This window comes from Phoca vitulina, unplaced genomic scaffold (assembly GCF_004348235.1).
Source record: "Phoca vitulina isolate PV1807 unplaced genomic scaffold, GSC_HSeal_1.0 scaffold4, whole genome shotgun sequence".
Classification (NCBI taxonomy): domain Eukaryota; kingdom Metazoa; phylum Chordata; class Mammalia; order Carnivora; family Phocidae; genus Phoca; species Phoca vitulina.
This window is the reverse complement of record NW_022589707.1, coordinates 68,614,532-68,637,530: the sequence shown is the minus strand read 5'-3', so window position 1 is coordinate 68,637,530 and position 22,999 is coordinate 68,614,532. Positions and strand designations below refer to the sequence as shown.

General features: G+C 38.8%; 1 protein-coding gene across 2 annotated transcripts in view; it reads right to left on the bottom strand.

Annotated features, from left to right (window-relative positions):
- The window catches only part of KIAA1324L (KIAA1324 like), a 179,754-nt gene that overhangs the window by 7,270 nt on the left and 149,485 nt on the right, over positions 1–22,999 (bottom strand). For both annotated transcript variants that reach the window (XM_032402265.1, XM_032402264.1), the window contains exons 18-21: positions 22,590–22,691; positions 11,629–11,755; positions 5,895–6,073; positions 4,720–4,885 (exon numbers count right to left, since the gene is read on the bottom strand). In XM_032402265.1, the coding sequence (XP_032258156.1) occupies positions 4,720–4,885; positions 5,895–6,073; positions 11,629–11,755; positions 22,590–22,691 (574 nt within the window). The remainder of the gene's footprint in view (positions 1–4,719; positions 4,886–5,894; positions 6,074–11,628; positions 11,756–22,589; positions 22,692–22,999) is intronic.

Genomic DNA, 22,999 nt, shown 5'->3' with positions numbered 1-22,999 from the left:
ATCTCAGCACCAGGTATGCATAACTAAAAACCTACAAAATTGTTGGCTTAGTGGGCAGAACCCAAAGCCATTCTCATAGCTGTGGCCTTGATAAACCTTATTAGATCACCACTAACTCTTGAGGAATCGGCAGGACTCAAACTATTTGGTCTGCCCGTTGGAAAACTATAGACTGACACATCAAAGTTACTTCTCTCTGGGGCAACAAATTCCAGAAACAAATCTCAGCTGATCAAATAATCTGGGTCACTCATGTAGATACTTCCATTAAGGACCCATGGTCTAAAAAGATCAAAGAGAATTAAGCACACAATAGAGATTGCATCAGACAGACTGACATAAATGCTGCATGGACCCATCATTCTGCTTGCCATAGCAATGAATCCGCCATCACACACTGGGCACAAAGTAAAGGACTCTTTTTCAGATGCAGAGGTTACCAAGCATGCAAGACTTGGGATTCATGCCAAGAGCTGACAAGTTTTTCCATGGCAAATGATGAGGTCACACCTCTGATCACTTCTTTGGGCTATCAGTAGTGCCTTACCCTTTGACACCTGTTCACGTTATGGTGTTGCTGTTCCAGTCAGATCCGCTAACTCTAGCCACACCACTATGACCCTTGAAGAAAATGTGTTTCGTGTTTGTGACTTTATGGATTTTTTGCAGTCTAACAATGGTACCCTTTATATCACAAAAGCTACCTGAAAATGGCCTGAGAGTAGAGGTGTTCAGTGGACCTTCAATACTTCATACTGTTGAAAGGTATCATTGAGCATGACAAGGGCCTTCTCAAAAATGAATCAAAAAGATTTCTGACTCTATCTCCACCCTACCTCCTCCTGGTCCACACATTTAATAATGTCGTTCAGTTATTAAACATGGTTGTCCCCAGAAAGGGATCATCTCCTCTTGGCTGTGTCATGCATAATTATCAGTAAGAAGGTTAAGGTTATATGTACTTATATATGGTTATACACACTTACATAAAAATCCAGGATTCTACCCTGACCACTCATGGACATGATGTGTCCCTTTTACTCAAAAGCAACCCGAAGGATGACATATTTGGTCTCCATCATAAGTTTTTTTAAATGCCTTTGTCCCTCTTGCACTTGAATGTTCTGGTGCATAGGTCTAGGTGTCAGCAAAGGGATAAGTAGAAATAAGATGAAGTTTTAGCTGCAATGGGAAAAACTGATTTTGTGGCAGTGGAAGAAGATCAATAATGCAGCCTGGTAATGAGGTGCCTGGAGAGAAGATACCTTAGACCCTGAGAGATATGAAGGATGGAGGGATATTAATGATAATTTGTTTTTCAGAGCCACCCCGTCACCTTCTATGAAGGATAATGCATTAGTGTACCCCTCTCAAACTGTTGCCAAGTACCTAAAATTTAATTGACTACTAGGTCCACCATACCCACCAGAGGTTCTAACCTTAAGTAAGTCCCTTTAAACTTACTGAGAAATCTGTAATAAACAGCAGGGAATGGCTCCAGCTTCTGCCCCAAATAACAACATCAACACCAACATTCCCATTGCCATTGCTCAGTCATTCCATGGAGTGAAATAGCACCATCCAGTTTACAGCATGGACCAACAGGAAAAGTTGGACTGAGTGCCTTTAAGCAGTCTCTCAAAGACAAAGAAGAGACACAGTTATGTGACGTGAATTAGGAACCCTAAGGTTTACTAGCCGCAAGGAGGTTGCAGGCACCATCAGCCTGTATTGCCTAATTAATGTAGGTCCCACTTGGTGTCTCCAACAATTGTCTATAATACTTTCTTTCCAAAGACACCCTATGTACCTTCAGGACTGTACTTCTTGTGTAGAAGCCAGGCATTAACTTCTCTCCTAAAAACATAGTGGCTTATATTTGTACCCTAGGAGAAGTTGTAAGTGGTCATAATTCAACTATTTATGGAAACAGCCCCAAAATATCATTAACCTTTAGACAACTGCAAGGATTTTCAAAATGAGACTACTGTTGGTTATTCAGAGGTTTCTAAAGGGATAACTGATGTTATTCATATTCACCCTATAGGCAGTTATTCAATTAGAAAATGGTGAAAAATTTGTCTCTGACTTTAGCTAGAGAATGGCATGACACCACCTCAGCCTCTGATGACATTTAGGTCAACCTCAACTCATGGTTCAAACACCATTATGGATGATATAATTGCCCTCAACTTCACCCTTGATGGTCAAGACAAAGTCTGTGGAGGCACTCATCTATCTTGGGTATCTGGAATGCCATCATCTTAGATCAAAAGACAGTGACCACCTGGTTGAGTATACTGCTCACCAAGTTCCCCTACCATGGCCACGTAGACAAAAGTGGGAGATATATTGGGTTCTGCAAATTTCTGAAAATATCTTTGACCTTCTTCCACATGAATCTTATGGAGGAAAGATCTCAGTGCCAGTGGAAAGGTCTCAAGCTGAGTAGAAAAGTCAATACTGGGACTTAAAGCTGTCTAGCTTTTTAAGGTGGACCCTTATGGTTTATGGGATTTATTCAGTTAGTTGTATCTGGGACCCTGGGGATACGTTTGATGTTAATAATGCAGGTTCATCTCATCTTGCTGTTTGGGGTCCTAATGGTAGTAGCTTTATTTAAATGACATATGCTGTAAATTGGCCAGATTTGAACCCAGCCTCAGTCAAACAGATCAAAAAGAGGGGTGGATAGCATGCTATACTAGTGGGAAAATTCACCAGAAGCCAAGATGGTGTAGAAATGAGGTTTGGATATTTTGGGGAGATAATTCTCTGTGGTTCCTTTGCATTTTTGTAGATCTTATGAGCAAGACAGTGATTTCCCTTTGTTCAAGATTATCTTTTTAAGGATTTTTGTATAGAAAGCAGCCTTGGAAGCTTAAGGAATTATATTTGTCCAGAGCAAATGGCAGGAAATGGTGTCTCCCTGTGAAGCAATGAACACACACACTACCTGTCTAGTACAGTAACAGTAATAACTCTCTTTGGAGGAAAGCATTGGCATGATTCCTGCCCATTCTATTTTTTTCTTAAGATTTTTATTTATTTATTTATTTATTTGACAGAGACAGCAAGAGCAGGAACACAAGCAGGGGGAGTGGGAGAGGGAGAAGCAGGCTTCCCGCTGAGCAGGAGGCCCGATGTGGGACTCGATCCCAGGACTCTGGGATCATGACCTGAGCCGAAGGCAGCCGCTTAACGACTGAGCCACCCAGGCGCCCCCCCTGCCCATTCTAAAACAGTCAGGTTCCCAAAGCTTAGAGTTCCTTTCCTGTAATGCAAGCCACTTTGTGTGCAAATGTCATCTGCTCCTGTCCACAGAACCCTGAGGAAAGTGGGGTTTGGGGAACTGGTATGAATGCTAATACCCTGGCTAGTGCGTCTGCTGTGAGCACTGAGCTGTGCTTTGTCTCTGAGCGGGAGTCTTGTGTCTCCTAAATTGTCCATGAAACAGTGGCAGGTTCATTTGTTATCTTGCAAGTCGGGTGAAATCTCAGTTCTTGACACTAACTATACATTTGTTATTCCATAACAAAAACATCCTTCCTAAAGTACCACAGTGAAAAAAAATAAAACCGTTAAATAACCATTAGAAGGGGAATATGGCTTATTCATTTTGTTTTTAAATGATCCCTTATAATATATTCATGTGCTTAAATTGGAAGAACAAAAGGAAATAGTTACTAAAACATTCTCAATAAATGTAATCTTTTGTCACTTGTCCCTCCTGCTGAAAATCATTTGAAACACATTCTTCTGTTTCATTCTATTTTTAATGCTGAGTGTAGGTACACTGGTAATTTCTCATATTTTAAGTCAATGGTGAAGAATGTCAATAAAATGTGTTTACAAATAATATTTAAGGCTTAGTGTTAATCTGTTTGGATACCGTAATCATTTCAAAGCTGACAAATGTGATGGCATCTGATAAGGTACCTCTTTAATACCTCAACAGCTTATATAACTTTTACTTTTTCTATATGAAAAAACCATGTTACAAAATAAAAAAAACAAAAAAAGAATGAGTGAATAAGATCTTTTTTAACCTAAAATTTTTAATATTAGAAAACAACACATTATCTTTGTGAAAATTCAAATATTATAAAAATGTACTACTTCAAAAACAAAAGACTCCCATTGGTTCAAGACTCCCCCAAAGCAGCCATTGTTCATAGACTGCTTTGCAAAGACTGACATAAATGTATGTTTAATAGATGTAATAGTCTGTGTGTTGTTTTTACTTTACTTATCTTGGACCTATGGACATACATATGTCCGTTTCTAATAGCTGCATAGTTGCACAGGATTCTATTACTTTGATATATGGAAATTTCTTATCTACTCCTTCTTCATGGTGTGTAAGGTTGTTTCTACTCTGTTAACCAGAGGGGGGTGGGCGGAAACAATGCTGTGGTGAATATTCTTATATTTATATCCTTGTGTACTTTTTTTTTCTCTTTTTATTATTAACATATAATGTATTATGTTTCAGGGGTACAGGTCTGTGATTCATCAGTCTTACACAATACACAGCACTCACCACAACACATACCTTCTCCAATATCCTTGTGTACTTCTAAGAGTATTTCTGTTGGATAAATACCCATGGAGAGAGAGACAGACTGAATGACATGGTTGCATGAAAGCTACTGTTAGTTTACTATGGCCCCTCATTAATAAAAGCATAGTAATACCAGGTTAAAATTCTGCTCTCACCTTTGTTGCCAAGGATTTAAGTTTTCCCAGTAGTGACTGTTTATTGGAATACACAACTTCTTCCTCATTGTCTTCTCCTTCCATGAGAGCACAACTGTCTGCAGCTGGGAGTTCACACTCTTTTGAGTTAGTTGTCATCACTAATTTGGAATATTTGTACTCCAGTCTAAGTGGTGGTAAATAAATAAAGTGGCTGTTTAGTACAAATTAATACTAACTTTAGGTGGTCATACATCAGCTCGTTAAATGCTCTTGTAGTATAGTTGCTCTTCTAGCCAATGTCCCTGACCTATAGCCAAAGCACCATGTGTTCTCATTTATCTACCATCTACGCATAAATTTTTTCCAGGATTTCAGAGAATCATGGCAGTATAGTTAACTCTTATCAGTTATTTTACATTGATTAAATGGTCCAACTATGAAGAACTTTTGAAAAACAAAGAGAAATCTTGAAGTCTGAACGCATTTTCTTAATATATAAATATTTGGAAGCTCAGGCACTATATGATTTTCCATAGTTTAGTTCATAAGGATGAGACTACCACATAGGTAAGTGACCTGGTCTTTCTTGTTTCTGTATATAACTCATTCCTTCCTATTCACCACCTTGGATATTATAATGGCCTTGAGATATTACAATATAGAAGTTTCAGAGCTCTGCTGATATATAAATTATTTTAGAAGAATCAAATCTCATAACAGAACAATATATATTCAGGAAATAGACTCAATATTCAACCTTAGATTCCTGAAGTCCTGAGTAAATAAAGATCATATTTGCCTATATACTTAGTCTGTTTCACAAGAAACTGAAAAAGAAACATTGGGGCAAGAAGACACAATGTTGTCATGAAAAGAAAAATAGATGCAGAGAGAGAAAACCTGACCTCTGATCTCAGCTCTGCTCCCATTCACCTCTGTACCCAGAGCCTCCATTTTTCTCTATTTTGTAACAAATGGTCTAATGCAATCACCTCTAACATTCTATCATCTATTAGCAGAATAATAATCATTTCTGTTTCCTTTCTTAAAGGTCTTTCCTCTAACTCCTTCGTAGGAACAGTTTCTTGTCTCTCTGAGAAAAACTATAGGATATAATAATAATTAGGTCTAAAATTTTCACAACAAAAGAGATCCTTCAGTTTTTACATGGTCACTCCAATGAGATTACTTACTTCTGATTCTTTTTCCAGAAGTAGCAAGTTAGAGCCACCAGCAAAACCGCTGTGAATGCTCCCACTCCTGCTCCCACTTTCAGCCAAAAGTCAACTGTTTCACAGGTTGACAACTTTTTCTCAGGCAAAGAAATTCCTTTAATGCACCATTTAGGTTCATTCCATACATACAAGGTTTCCTTTAAAAAAAGCACACACACACACACACACAGATGACATAAGAAATGAGATTCAGGAGAAGAGTTCTGCTCTTTATTCATAGTAGGCACAGAGGATTATTCAGCATTCATCTAAAAGAAGCTCCAAAAAGAGAAGAAAGAGATAGAGAAGAGAAGGAATAAGGAAATAATGAACAAAAACACAACAAAACCAAATAAAAACATGGCTCACCAGATCAGGAAGCTTGCTCCATGCTGAGGAGGTTGAATAAAAATGACTCTGTCTGTACATACCATTTGGGCTTTTTTCCTCAAATTTCTTATGATCCCTGACTTCTTAGTCATGTTTTTAATTGAAAGCTTAGGTTGTTTAATATAGAATGGGTTTCACCTACCCATGATGTAGGTCCATTTCCTCCACCAAGCTTCTCCCCTGAGAAGAAGAGCAAACCCTGGACCAGGATAGGCAGGCACACCATGACGGGTAGGCTTGGGTAAGTGGCGGTAGGGCAGGCTGCACACTTATTTCCCATGCATTATTCTGGGTCATTACTGCCCACAGTAGGTCCTTATTCTTACCCTCCCAAAGCAGATGACTCAGTGTTGCTAGGGCAATGTTTTTCAAACTGCAAGTTGCAACTAACTAGGAAATAATGAAATCAAAATACGGGGTGCCTGGGTGGCTCAGTTGGTTAAGCATCTGCCTTCAGCTCAGGTCATGATCCCAGGGTCCTGGGATCAAGTCCTACATTAGGCTCCCTGCTCAGCGGGGAGTCTGCTTCTCCCTCTCCCTCTGCCTGTCGCTCTCCCTGCTTGTGCTCTCTCTCTCTCTAATACATAAAGTCTTTTAAAAAAATTAAAAATAAATAAAATAAAATCAATATACTGAATATCAACCATGATTTTTTTCCAAATAAATAGATCAAATAACACTAACCAGAAATGAAAATTACAGTGCATGCTTCCTTTTATAGTTCAACAAATACGATGACCAGTAGCAATTTGTATGATGATTATATCCAGTGACATTAAATGACATGGAAGACTCAATTTTTTGATCATTGTGTCTGATTAAATTTTCTGGTGTCTGATAGTCATTTTAATAATATCCTAACAGAAGGATAACACCATAATGTGTCATTTTATTGTACAGGTACACACATTTCTCCAGCTAAACATGAAGTACAGGAGAATGGTATTTACTTTAAGGAAAAGTTTCAACCAAGTTTTAGATAAGAATTCTCATCATATTTTTTGGAAAGGACATTAGTAATTGCAATTTTTTTAACCACATGACAACTGTAACATTTTCATTAAATTTAATGTAAAAAACCACTTTTAAAATGGGTCACATTATTTTTATAAGAATGAGATGAGAAATGAGGGGCATGTTCAAATACAAATGCTACATCTCTCAGTGTAAATAATGACAATAGAGAGAAAAACATTAACTCTAAGTCAGCACATGTTGGCTTCATCTGAATGCATTCTAACAAAAAAAAAGGGCCATGCAGGGATGCCTGGATGGGTCAGTCGTTAAGCATCTGCCTTCGACTCGGGTCATGATCCCAGGGTCCTGGGATCAAGTACTGCATGGGGTTCCCTGCTCAATGGGAAGCCTTCTTCTCCCTCCCCCACTCCCCCTGCTTGTGTTCCTTCTCTCACTGTCTCTCTCTCTGTCAAATAAATAAATAAAATCTTAAAAAAAAAAAAAAAGACCGGAAGAATGAAGGGGGGGGAAATCAGAGGGGGAGACGAACCATGAGAGACGATGGACTCTGAAAAACAAACTGAGGGTTCTAGAGGGGAGGGCGGTGGGGGGATGGGTTAGCCTGGTGATGGGTATTAAAGAGGGCATGTTCTGCATGGAGCACTGGGTGTTATACGCAAACAATGAATCATGGAATACTACATCAAAAACTAATGATGTAATGTATGGTGATTAACACAACAATAAAAAATTTAAAAAAAATTAAAAGACCGTGCAATACTTTATATGGTTTCATAAATGTGTAACACCCAGTGAAAATGGCAAAGCTATAATGTCTAATGACAGTCATAAACAAAACGTTAAAACTTCAAATTAAAAAGATACTTGTAAACCCAGGATCCTTAACTTTTCCATAAGCTCCTCAAATTGTTCAAGAAAAAAAAAAAAAAAAGATCAAGCCATTGGCCAAATCTGTCAGTCATTCCGTAACTATTGATTAGAATGGCTCATCCCTTCATCCAGTCACATGTCATTGGCAAAGGAGAAAATGGCTGACTCCGCTGCTGAAAAATGTATTCTTCCAGCATGCTGAGATATTTTGTGAACAGGGTGAGATAAATTTGATGATAAGCTTAAAAATATCCCTCTCAGTGATAACATAGTATCTCTTCAAATTTTACAACTGCGTGGCATTTAGAAGTAATGCTTACTACACACTGAGAAGCTGATATAGATTTCTAAGATCCAATTTGATAAGAGCACTTTCCCCACAAGTTGTGCCACTCTCTCAGTTTACAACCCTCTCTGTGGAGGACTTGTTGTAGTGTGTAAATTTAACTTCATACACACCTGGATTAGATACATTTATAGAATTGGGAAAATACACTCGTAGTCAATACAGAGAGAAAACCTGTAAAGGATAGAGCAGGAAACACAGTGCAGTTGTTAAAAAATTAAATGATACCCAGAGCGATATTTGGCAATCACTGTATTTTCTCTCTCATGAGGTTTTGGCATCCAAAGAAATCTGCCCTTGCACATGAACCTACCGTTGGCCCCCCCTTATCTGCAGTTTGACTTTCTGTGGGTTCAATTAGGAAGTAGATGATCCTCCTGATTTATCATCAGAAAGTCAATAGTGCCCTAATTCTCTGTCACGTGTCTACATCATTCCCCTCAGTTGATCTCATCATGTAGGCATTTTATCAGCTCATTTCATCACAAGGGTGAGCACAGGACAAGAAGATATTTTGAGAGAGAGATGACATTCACATTACTTTTGTTACTGTACACTGTTATAATTGTTCTATTTTATCATCAGTTGTTAATCTCTTGCTGTGCCTAATTTAGACATTAAACTTCATCATAGGTATGTGTATATGTATGTAAAAGGAAATACAGAGTATACATAGTGTTCGGTATATCCATGGTTTCAGGCATTCACTGGGGGTCTTGGCACATATCCCCCATGGGATGGGGGGGAGGTCAATTGTAATGGAAAACAGTGAAAGCTGTCATTTGCACTACATAAAGCTCACTAAAGAGCATACTTTTTAAAATATTTTATTCAGAGACTAGAAGTAAACACCCACTTACTGGGTCATACCCATTTGTTTTGCTGTTGCAACGGAATACACTAAGCAAGGCCCGTAGGCTTTGGAATGGAATTTATATTTTTTTTAATTGAAGCCAGATCTCATTTGGCAAATATTTTCAAAATCAGTATCTAAGTATAACAGAAATGTATACTTAACTATTTCTTAAGTTAAATTTAGGACTATAGGAGGGAAATGATATATTTCAATATGACAAACACATCAAAATGTTCCTAAAGATTATTTTTAAGGCAAAAACAAATATTTAAAAAGAATCACCTTGTAACTATCTGTTCCAAACATTCTTGTAACATGCTGAACAGAATTTTTTCAATAAAGAGAGTTTAAATGAAATTAGAGAGATTATTGCAACCTCATGGTCTTAACCTTCTCATCATTATCTTCCAGAAGAGAAATGTTGAATATTAGAGAATGTTTACATAAAAGGTCATCCGACTTTTCAAAGCCCTTGAGTTGAACTTGGTGGACAAAGAAAGGAATGCATCCGTTTCTCCTTTATTCTTTAAAAAACGATAAGGGTGTCATCATTTTAGAGAAACGATAAAAGAATTTCGACTGTGAGACATAAAACATGTATCATTATTATTATGAGGACTAAAAAGAAACCATGTTTTTTTGAAAGCCAAGAATTTTCACCCTTGGCCCACTTAAAAACGTTAACAAGAAACTGGCCCACCAGTGCACGAGATGCGTGAGCAGTACCGTCTCTGTGCGCTCTCAACCATAAGGAGCTATCCAGACATAAGCACACTTGATGAATGAAATAAAACTTTGCTGATTTTTGTCTTCATGTTGTCCACTTGGGAACTTTTACTGTTTTGTACTCAATTATTTCATGACAACACATTTTATATTACCTTTATGCTTAGACTTTATCATAAAATATGAAAATAAGTATTGTTCCATGAAATTTAATTTCATTTTTAGGCATATTGCTATGTGTCTGAGTTGGTGTCTGTGTACCAGCTTTGCTCTATAATGTATTTCTTGCTATAGGTTCACTGTCATTAAAGTTTGAAAAATCCCTATGTAGAGAATAGTTCTCTGGTTTTTTCCTAGAGGTAAATGCTACTGCTACTAACACTCTAAATGCAGGCGATGAGGTAGGGTATTCTGACTTCTTCTTGTACTCCTGCCCTCTGACCTGCCAATGACATGCTCCTCCAGACTTTCTCAGACAGAATAGTGCTCCCTCTCTGATCCCTTCTTGCCACAAGCCTTCTAGCATGCTCCCCACTCCAGGCAACCTGAACGTCAGACCTATTCCATCTGCATCCCAGTTTGCAGAAATCCCATCAGAATCTGATTCTCTGATGCCAATTCCCCACTAAGGTTACCACCACTAGCAGTGACTTATTATCATTTGTGTTTTTTTCTTGTCATTTCAATAGAATTCAGAGAGGTTGAAGTAGGAAGTCATCTTGAAGGAGGAAAAGTTTGTGTTTTTCATATGGCATTCCTCAAAGCTAGTACAGTGAGCTAAGCACTCTCAGACTAGCAGGAGGGCAAAATGATACCACCAAAGCAAGTTAGTAACATGTCTCAAGAACCTTAAAAATGTCCATCTCCTTAGATCCAATTAATCTTTTTTCTCATAATAAAATCTAAGGAAATAATCACATTTCCAACAAGGATGTTCATTACAGAGTTATTTACAAAAAGACATCTTAAATTTTTCTCAAATGTCCAACAGGGGAGTTATTAAATCCCAGAATATATATAATAGAATCATGTTTTCAAAAAAATTTAATGACAAGGGAAATACATTAAATGTAACCACTGGTGGTGGTAACCTTATTGGGGAACTGGCATCAGAGAATCAGATTCTGATGAGATTTCTGAAAACTGTCATCAGGATGGGATAGACCTGATGTTGAGATACATGCTTTACTCTTTAGGTGTGCTTTAGTGAATCATTTATACCATCCCCATCTTAATTATACCTACAAGTGCATTATATAAATCACATCTTGGTTTAATGATACCATTTCTTTATAATCCAGGTAAATATCCATAGCCTACAACTCCTTGCACAATTTATTTTCCCCAATGCCAGTGCACACCTTGAGCTACCCCAGCATGTGGGAGTTCACCTACCAAACTTGATTTTAAATGCATATTAAGTAACATCAAGTTAACTATAAGATTTAGCCATGGTTTTGAACGTGAATTTCTGTGATCTAAGTGATGCCAGACTAATCAATTTCTCTTTAATCACATAGCTCTGCTTAGATGGATTTTCCCCTTACCTGAAATCCTCTCTTACAGGCTCCCTCAATCTCATGGAAGTCATGCTCTGTGCACAGAGGGCAAGCTTCAGCACTCTCCCACAGAAAATAGAATGTACATCCATCACAGGTGCCTGCTGGGCACTTGCTGAAATAAAAAATGAAATGACAGCTCTTATAACACATTCAGTCAAGTCCAATCAACATTTGAGTGTCCACTGCATACTGGAAAGCAATGTGTGGGTACTGAGAAAACAAACAAACAAAAAATCAAAAGGAGATAAAACCACAACTTCACACCTACTAGGATGGCTAGAATCAAAAAGACGGATAATAACAAGAGTTGCAAACATGTTAAGAAATTAGAAACTTCCTACACTGCTAATGGGAATGTAAAAAGGTGCAGCTGCTTTGGAACAAGCTGGTAGTTCCTCAGATCATTAAAATGAGCTACCACATGATCCAGTAATTCTACTTCTAGATAAAATCCAAGAGAAATAAAAACATATGTCTACACAAAAACTTGTCCATGAATGTCCATAGGAGCATTACTCATAAGGGCCAAAAGGTGGAAACAACTCCAATACCCATCAGCAAATGAACAGATAAATATGATGTGCTATAACCATTCGGTGGAATATTACTAGGCCAGAAAAAGGAACGCAGAACTGATACATGTTGCAACTTGGATGAACCTTGAAAATACACTAAGCAGAAGAAGCCAATCTTCTACTAATATATAGAATATAAATCTTTTACTAATATATAGAATATAAATCTTCTACTAATACATAGAACTTCTACTAATATATAGAACATAACTTCTACTTCTACTAATATATAGAACATAAATTCTATATATTAAATGCTATTCTTATGAAAGTCCAGAATAAGAAAATCTATAGAAACAGTAAGTTAGTGGTTCCTTGGGGCTTGCAAGGGAGCTAAGGTATAGGGAGGTGATAGCTAAAGGGTATAGGGTTTCTTTCTAAGGTGATGAAAAGCTCTTAAAAATGACTGTGCTAGCAAAAGAAACAGTCAACAAAACCAAAAGACAACCGACAGAATGGGAGAAGATATTTGCAAATGACATATCAGATAAAGGGCTAGTATCCAAAATCTATAAAGAACTTATCAAACTCAACACCCAAAGAACAAAGAATCCAATCAAGAATTGGGCAGAAGACATGAACAGACATTTTTCCAAAGAAGACATCCAAATGGCCAACAGACAATGAAAAAGTGCTCAACATCGCTCAGCATCAGGGAAATCCAAATCAAAACCTCAATGAGATACCACCTCACACCAGTCAGAATGGCTAACAAGTCAGGAAACGACAGATGTTGGTGGGGATGCAGAGAAAGGGGAACCCTCCTACACTGTTGGTGGGAATGCAAGCTGGTGCAACCACTCTGGAAAACAGTATGGAGGTTCCTCAAAAAGTTGAAGATAGAGCTACCATACGATCCAGCAATTGCACTACTGGGTATTTACCCCAAAGATACAAATGTAGGGAACCGAAGGGGTACGTGCACCCTGATGTTTATAGCAGCAATGTCCACAATAGCCAAACTGTGGAAAGAGCCAAGATGTCCATCAACAGATGAATGGATAAAGAAGAAGTGGTATATATATACAATGGAATATTATGCAGCCATCAAAAGGAATGAGATCTTGCCATTTGCAACGACGTGGATGGAACTGGAGGGTGTTATGCTGAGTGAAATAAGTCAATCAGAGAAAGACATGTATCATATGACCTCACTGATATGAGGAATTCTTAATCTCAGGAAACAAACTCAGGGTTGCTGGAATGGGGGTTGGGGTGGGAGAGATGGGATGGCTGGGTGATAGACACTGGGGAGGGTATGTGTTATGGTGAGCGCTGTGAATTGTGCAAGACTGTTGAATCACAGATCTGTACCTCTGAAACAAATAATACATTATATGTTAAGAAAAAAAAAAAAAGAAGATAGCAGGAGGGGAAGAATGAGGGGGGGAATCAGAGGGGGAGACGAACCATGAGAGACGATGGACTCTGAAAAACAAACTGAGGGTTCTAGAGGGGAGGGGGTGGGAGAATGGGTTAGCCTGGTGATGGGTATTAAAGAGGGCACGTTCTGCATGGAGCACTGGGTGTTATGCACAAACAATGAATCATGGAACACTATATCAAAAACTAATGATGTAATGTATAGTGATTAACATAACAATAAAAAAATTTTAAAAATGACTGTGCTGATGATTGCACATATCTATGAATATACTAATAACCACTGGCTTGTCTGTTTTAAGTGAGCAAAGTGTATGGCATGAGAATCGTATCTCTAGAAAGCTATTTTTAAAAAAATTTAAGGGAGAGACAGAGATAATGACCCAAAAAAAGCTCTGGGAAGACTTCTTGGAGGCAGGGATGCCTAAGACAAGTCTAGAATCTTCATTAAGAGTTAGCCAGGAGAGAAAGGAAGAAAGCAAGGGAAGGCCTGCTAGAGGGATGAAGTGGTAGATGAATTATAAGGGAAGTACAAGATAGTGATTATCACAACAGCTTCGAGAGCAGGGCAGTGAGTGGGTGCTAGGCATACAGGCAGGAACTAGGTGGTAGAAGGGAAGTGCCATTTCTGTTTAAGGTAACGTACTTAGGCAACGGTTCCAAAAAACAGAATGATGAATGGGACCATGGTCTAGAGGGTGAGGGCGGGAGGCGGGGTGGGGGTGGGGGAGAAACATGAAAACAAAATTGCCTGAAGTATAAAAACAAACAAAACAACTATCAGGTCCACACACAGCTCAGTGATGCAAATGACTGTGCAAACCTGGGTGTCCTCAGCCTGATGATGACTTCTTTCAAGAGGTGGTGACCATCACCACTCGGTGACCATGGAGGGGGCTTAGACACAGGTGCAAGATCGCAGAGAACCAACCACACAGGCAGGGCCTGAATGGAGACTAAGCCGCTTTGTGGTGCGTGGGTCTATTATGTCACCTTGCATGTTTCATTTTAGGGACAGATAAACACCACATGGCTCAGAAATTAAACTGCTGTTACTATGTACTGAATCCTTATTGATTGAAGCAAGAAGTTATTTGGAAAGGTTCTGGTGGGAATCGCTGTTTTGTTCATGAATTCATTAAAGCTAGGGGAATACTGTTCTGTTCATTTGTCTACTATACTTCCCTTAAGCTGTGTACATACACAACACTGCCCTGGAAACCTCCTTTAGACCTGAGCTGCTGAAACACCTAGAGCAAAAAGACAGACACACAATAAAAGGGAGAACCCCAAAACACCCCTTTTTAAGTTTTAACTTCAGATGCCTTTCTGATGATATGCAGTCTAAAACTGTAATTTTCGGTCTATCAGCAAAGTAAAATTTCATACTCTTAGTATATATTCTAAGGGCACCCTACAATATGAACACTGAAACAAAAATCTACGCACCTAAAAATTGACTACATTTTATTTATTTTTTTTAAAGATTTTATTTATTTATTTGAGAGAGAGTGAGACAGAGCATGAGAGGGGAGAGGGTCAGAGGGAGAAGCAGACTCCCCACTGAGCAGGGAGCCCAATGCGGGACTTGATCCTGGGATTCCAGGATCATGACCTGAGCTGAAGGCAGTCGCTTAACCAACTGAGCCACCCAGGAGCCCCCAAATTGACTACATATTAATAAGACTATCCTTCCAAATGTCTGCATGCTGTAAACTAAGTAATCATGGGTGGGATGTAAATAAAAGCACAGCTCTGTGTAATGTGCTTCAGAAATAGAGGTTCGCTACTGTTAGGGCTAAGAACAGTGATGAATGGGGACTCTTTGGAAAAATGACTTAACTCTTACCTGCCTTGATTTCTGTTGGTAAAAAGCAGTAAAGTATATTCAGACAAAGAAACAAAAAGATATTTAAAAAAAAAAAAAAAGGTAAGTACAATAGATGAAAACCACGCCACTTAAAAAATTATTGCTATTTCCCACCTTCCGCATCAGGAAAACCAACTCAAAATTGCACTTTCGAAAAAAAATTCGGTAACCAGTTAGAAAAGTTCTTTGAGAACACAATTACTTGCATAACAACGAATTGAAACTTTAAAGGTAATTAACTTTTTGATCATTTAGCATAAATTACCAATATACTTTCCTGCTTAATTCTCTCCTTCCCCAATTATTTTATCTTTCCACCACAGGCACATTTTCAAGGGCAGTGAGGGCTGTTTATCTTGGGAAAATTAAAGAGTAAGTCTGGTAAAGTTTGAGAAGAAAAAAAAAACTCAACAAATGAAAAAGAAAAGGGGAAAATTAATTAAAGATGCAAAAACCTCTGGAGAGAAAACTCGGGTTACAATTCCGGCTGGACTTGCAAGTGATTTTGTGTTTTTTTCCACCAGTGACTCAGCCCCTCCCCCCGCTGTTTCATATTTGTAATTTAGCAGAAGTGAAATGTCTGTTTCACTGCCTTCATAGGGTGGTTATAAAGGACAAAATGAGAGAACAATTTGGGAAAGTTTCAAGTACTGCAAAATTTAAAAGACTATTAACAATGCACATCACTTTCTAAAGAACGGGTAAAACTACAGAAACGGGAGAAAAATCAAGACATTGATGTAACTTAAAAAGCTGCCATTAAGTGTCAAAATACTGCAATGATTCACTGCATTTCCCTAGTAGACTTCACTTTTTAAAAGATACTCTTAGGTGAAAAGTAGTTTGGTTTAGAATCAATTCTTTAATTCTTTCAACCCCACGAATCATTTAAAATGTGGAACATCCAAATTTGATTGTTATAAACCCAAGTTTCACAGTTTGAATCAGGCCTTCCCTATGAAGTGACAAGGATGTAGGAAGCAGTACTCATTTCAATAGTGCTTATAGGTAAAACGAAAATAGAAAAAAAAAAAGATGCAAGAGAAAAAACACAAAAAGATTTTCTTCTACTAAGAACAAAAAAGCGCGTTGGTAAGAGACAAACGCTTTATCGCCAAATACGTGAAACCCTCTTCCCTTTGATGACCTGAGTCACCATCATCTCTATCCCCTCCACATTGGCTTTTCAAAGGTGTCACTAATTGTGCTGCTTTTATAATTTTTGGTCTAAAGATCACCATAGAAACCAGCAAGTAGGTATCTGAAGAGCAGTACGTGAATCATGGAGAGTTTGGGCATACAAGGCCAGAGTTCCACAGGATGACCCCATGGCTGTGAGTTCTAGGTAGAGAAAGCACCATCGACTCAAAGGACAACCAGGTGTACCCTAATGTGGTTTCACTGTTAAATGAGGAAGACTTTCCAGTCTCCTGATTTTGCTTCTGGGATTGCCTTACCCATCAAGATAGCACCAGCAACATGTTAGAATTAAGATGAATCTTTTTTCAAGGAAGTTCCATCTTGGATTCTAAAATGGGATACATATTCTGGGGGGAAAGTGGATGAAGCTACAAGTTATCAGTGTCCTCCTTTAAATGAATCATCTTTCCTTGGTTCATACTAAAAATTCATGGACAATAATCTTATTTTCTTATGAACTATTACAACCCAATACTCAACCTATTGTTAATTGTTTGGAGAGTTGATAAAATAGTGTAAACTTGTTTTCGCCTAAACCTTACTCAAACTCCAAAGTTAAAATAAATTCATGTACGTTGTCAGTGTGGTTCTGACACTTCTGTAGCTGGTTTCAAGAGACTGGGGGAAAAGGCCATAGTTATAAGTGCTAGAACTTTTCTCATTTGGTGTCAGAGCACAATTGTTACTCAGCTTCTTTCTTGTGAGGCTTTTTTGGGCTTCCTGGGGTTTCCCAATCTTGGAGTTCTGAGACTGGCATCCTCTGGCATGGGTGATGCTCTCTGACCAGCTGCTGGTAAATCCCCTTGGCTTTGGCTTCTGAGAAAGCTCAGCATTTCTCTACTGAGAATGCCAGTGGACAGAAAGCCTTCTTGTATGGGGTCCATAAAATGGCTTTGGATCTTGCTCTAATTTTGTTTGCCCTGAAGCTGAAGAGTATAAATCACTTATGATTGAGTTTGAACATAAGACTTTTCGATCCATACCTCTTCGATCCAGGGATATAAAATTCTACCAGTCCCCTGCAAAAACCTCCCTTTTTGCAGATCTCCCCTGGGTTAATTACCAAAAGCCAAAATCTGATCAAGACCTGTACAAACTACATTAGCCGACACTGCCCAGTCCCTCTGCAAAATCTTTCAAAGTTTTATCATCCTTATTTCAAAATGGATCCTTAAACTTTATGACTGCTTTGTGATCTTTTTATGTCATGTCCTAAGATTACTCATTAGTGTTTGAACTGTATAATTTTAACAATTCTGTATTAGAATTTTCCATTTCTTGATCATCACGGGTTTTTACTTATGCTTAGAGTGCTTTTATATGCCTCCTCACTTTCCATTGTTCTAAGAACACACTTGGCTTTAATCTTTCAAATTCTGTTGCCTTTTAAATTTAACTTGTACAGATTTAGATATCTATTATCTGTCCATAAATGGTTCAGAGGAATAAGACAACAAGGAACCCATTTAACCAATCATTATCCTCTGGCTTTTACCACCTTAAAACGGATAGACTTTTTGGCTGCAAGAGACCTCTCCCAAAGACCAAAGAAAACACTAGTGTCCTACAGGTCTGGTGATTTTGATAGAGCAACTCTAAATCAGAGCCTGTGGAATAAAGCCCTGGCATATTCAACCTTTCAGTGCTATCAGGACAGACCTCTGAAGCATCCCTTTTGTGAGATACAATATTCTCAGAGGCTATGCTTTTTTTGTTTTTTTTTAATGGGGAGCAGCCCCTCTCCACTTGCCCCTGAACCATCCACTAGCCTGACTCTCTGAGGCCGAGGCTACATTTATGATAAAGATGAATTTGGATTTCAAAGGAGGTTTTGGCAAAACAGTTTTAGACTGATTTATAAACTACCCAAGCAGTTAAATATAGCTATAAGTTGAGAGAAAGAGAGAGGATAATGATTTCCCTCTAGCTCATAGTATTACTGAAGACGACCTCATTGGAGGAAGGATGACTCATGTTAAACAAGGCACCAGTAACTCGCAGATCAACTGAGTTATCCCCCAGATAATGTGATATTTGTTCTTTGCTTAGTGTGCTTCTCTGTAAATCTCTACCTATGAAGAACTGGAGGGAAAAAATGGCAAGATGAAAACATAACAGAAGAAAAGAACAACAGGCACAGTCAGGGCGTCATTCCATCTTGACTGGGCTACCACAGCTATAACCCCAGGGCCTCAGTGTTCCCCACGGTGTCAAGCAAATGGGTCTGACTCAGGTCTCCCATGTGCTATGACAGCTCTATCATCAGAGTAAAAATGATTCCTTTTGCCCATTTTCTAATAACACTTCTTTTAAAGATTTTATTTCACAGAGGGAGACACAGAGAGAGAGGGAACACAAGCGGGGGGAGCGGGAGAGGGAGAAGCAGGCTCCCCGCTGAGCAGGGAGCCCGATGCGGGGCTCGATCCCAGGACCCTGGGATCATGACCTAAGCCGAAGGCAGACGCTTAACGACTGAGCCACCCAGGCGCCCCTAATAACACTTTTTTAGAAATTCCTCATATATTTGAAATTTCTCATGTATTTGAAAGAACACTTTGGACACAATGCTTAGGTCTACATTTTTCCTACCAAAAGAAGAACCTTCAATTTTTCTAACCACCTAGGATCATGACTGGAGGCAAGGCTGGAGGGCGATCTATTGAGGGCTATCAGCAGTCTACTTTGTTAGAAATTCATTCAATGGCCAAGATACAAACTGCACCTGGAAATCCCCAAAAGTCTACTCTGGCTCTCAGATTTCTTCTGCCACAGACATCATGCTGCTAAGTTTTTATCTAAAATGTCTCACACCCCCCCTCCCCAGACACTTTGTGGAATTAGAAACCAACTGCATTTGCCAGACCAAACACAGACAGGATGCAGTTTTCCAATTGCAGATTAGTAGGCAGCCCCGATAATTTGCAATTCCCTCTAAATTTCCTATGAGATACATAGAGAACACACATTGCCCCTTTTCTCCTGCCCATCCACGCTCTCTTAAGACATTCTCATTTTCCCAAGGCTAAGGGTGTTATGACATTTTCTCAGGTCACAAGCTTCAGAGCCCCAAACAACATCACTACTACTCAAGTCTCCTTTGCCTGCTTTGCCAAGATTCTTGGCCAAGAGAGGAGAATTCCCGGGGGTGGCATCCCTTCCAAACTGCCAAAGTCTGCTTTCTGAGACTTTTTGGTCACAGCATATGAGATTTTTCAAGGCAAGTGCCTGGTTAGCACCTTCCTCCGTCTTCTGGAGATCTTAAAGCTCCCCCCCAAACCCCAAAAATTGCAAAGTAAATCCTCTTCAAAAGTAGCCTGAGAAACCTGGCTCTGTTAACATTTCCTTACTGTTAGTAGGAAATCATTATACAGCCCCAAAGCTAAAAAAAATTCTAATTATTTCAGAACAAGCTACTGTTTTTCATATGCTGATCCCAGAGCTCCCCCTTGTGCCCTCATGGGGAACTGATTGAAGCAAGAACTGAAGGTTAGCACCTTCATTAGGTTGTGGGGTTTCAGCCGTTGCCTAGAGCCCTGGTCCTCAACCCTCAATGTGCATCATAATTATATAGAGAGTTTTATCAAATACGGGTGAAGAACTACCCTGTAGACCAAGACATTTTAAATTAACCTTTCAGAAAACTAAAATGCAGAACTGTTTGAGAATTTGTCTCAGAAAAAAAACAAGCCAAATCACCAAAATACCAAAATGTGGATTAAGATTAGTTCCAAAATTTTAATCTGCATCAGAATTGCCTTGTGTTTTTTATAATATTTTATTTATTTATTTTTTAAGATTTTATTTATTTATTTGACAGAGAGAGAGACAGCGAGAGAGGGAACACAAGCAGGGGGAGTGGGAGAGGAAGAAGCAGGCCTCCTGCAAAGCAGGGAGCCCGATGAGGGGCTCGATCCCAGGACCCTGGGATCATGACCTGAGCTGAAGGCAGTTGCTTAACCGACTGAGCCACCCAGGTGCCCCTATAATATTTTATTTTTAAGTAATCTCTACCCCCAATGTGGGGCTCAAACTCACGACCGTGAGATCAAAGGTCACACGCTCCACCAACTGAGCCCGCTAGGCAACCCAGAATTGCCTTGTATTTTAAAAAAAATTCCTGTGCTCGACACTCAAGAGATTCTTTTGGTTTCATGAAAGATCTAGAAATTGATTTTTAAAATAGACACCCCAAGGTATTCTGTCACAGGTGATCTTAAGAAACCCTGGCAAAGACAGCTAAATTCCGTAAATAGAACAAACTGCTAGGTCAAAGGAAAAACTAACTTTTCCTCTCCTTACAAGGAAAAAGAATCAAGTTTCTAAATGCTATTATCATTTAACATCATGAGACTATCTTTTTTTATTACTTTAAAACATCAGAACCAACTTTGGGAGAGTGAGAGTGAGATACTTTCTAAAGGACACACCTTATCTTTGGTCATATTATCTACTTGAACCAGAGCCCTGGAGAAGGCTTTGGAAGCCATCAGGGGAGACTCCAAGAGGCCAGACTCAGAGAGGCTAGTTGCGAAGTCCAAAAAAAAGACCTTATAGGTGCTACCATGAATAGAAGAAGCATGTGACCTCAAAGCTATATGGTGGGATATTGGAGAATAATTAAAGCAACTCTAAACACACCTTCTCATAAACAAAGTGTGGTTTGCTGCCCTGACTCCAGCTTGGATGCTGACCCAGGGATCCTCCACCACATGATGCTCTTGAGCATCAGGCTCCCTCTGTCTCTTTCACTGATGTCTATTACCTTTCATTGTTCTCCTCTCATCATATACTTCTCTCACCTTGAAAAGGTGAAAAGAAAAATTAATTCCCAGATCCATGAGAACCAGAGAAACACAGTTGGTGAGATGTGAATACTAGTGTACCTTTATGTCCCAAAGTAAACCCACAATATTGTTAGCACTGCTAATATTTTTAAGATATCAAGTAGTTGACACAACGCTTAGACCACTGATTTCCAATACTGCAGTGACATAAGCAGAAGAGCTCCAAATCTCTCAAGGGTTATCATGAAACTATCAAAAACAAAACTAAGTCAATTATTTTCTTTTTAAAAAATATACACTTTTGCTAGCTTGATAGAGAAAAAACTGCAAGTCAAACTGATCCAAAGGCACCTTAATCCTGCACAAAGATTAGGAATAATCTACATAGAGAACAATGAATAAGTGCAAAGAATGAAAATCAGCAGACATTTAAGTGTCACTCACACCATGAAAGCAGTAAGTAAGTTGACAGTTCTGAGGGCATGAAATTGCTCATTTTCTCTTAGTGTTCCCACCCAAGTGGACTGTATTAGTCAGATTGAGACTGTGGAGAGCTGTTGCCTCAATGCCAGTAAGTTAAATGAATTGTATTATGTATTCTACAGATGAGACTCTACCTTGGTGATTCTGCCACCATTCATCAGAAAATGGAGGAGTTGGAAATGGAGCATACAAATGATCTACCCTGGCCCCTATCCTCTTACAGAGGAAGAAGCTACAATTCAGAGGGTAGATTGCTTCCATCTAGATCACCAAGGTAGTTCACTGTTGATGAAGAACTACAAGCTAGGTTATATATAGCACAGCTCTTAAGCAAATTGGGACTAAACACTATGAATAAATACAAGGATACAAACACAATAATTATATATTAAATAATTTTCAAGACTATTAGACACTTAGGCAAACACGGTGAGAAGATGCCATTGAGGAGACTGGGAAGTACTGAGATTGGCAAGAACCTATTCCTCTTAAGAGACACTCAGCACATCCCTACAACAAAAACCTACATATTCTTCTGTTCTTTCTGCTTTGCATTCCTAGAGAATATGTTTTAAAATAGTAAGATTCTGGAGAGTTTTGCTGCCTCACAATAAATACAAATGTGAAATAACCACATAGAAGTAAGAATACCTGGGGACTGAAATCACTCCTGCTCCTGGTTTGGTAGGATTGCACCTCATTTTCACAGCAGTTGACCGGCCATTGACACAAGATGTTGTAGTTGTAGAAGACCTATTACAGGGCGAATGGCATTTTACAGAACAGACAGGACACAGATCACCAAGACATAAATATCCTGTGTATAACTGCTCCCATGCTTTATGCAACAATGAAAAAGAAAAATGTGTCCAGATTCACTAATTAAGAATTTTAATACAAACTGAGCTCATTTACTTTCACTGCCTAGAAAAAGTGGACTGTCTTCTCGGGTTAAGTAATAAGTTATCTTCAAGGTGTTTAGTCAAGTTACCATAATTATAATCAAAGTCATAATCACAAAAATTTTTAAAGGGAAGAGAGGTTTTATCTACTTGGGCTGG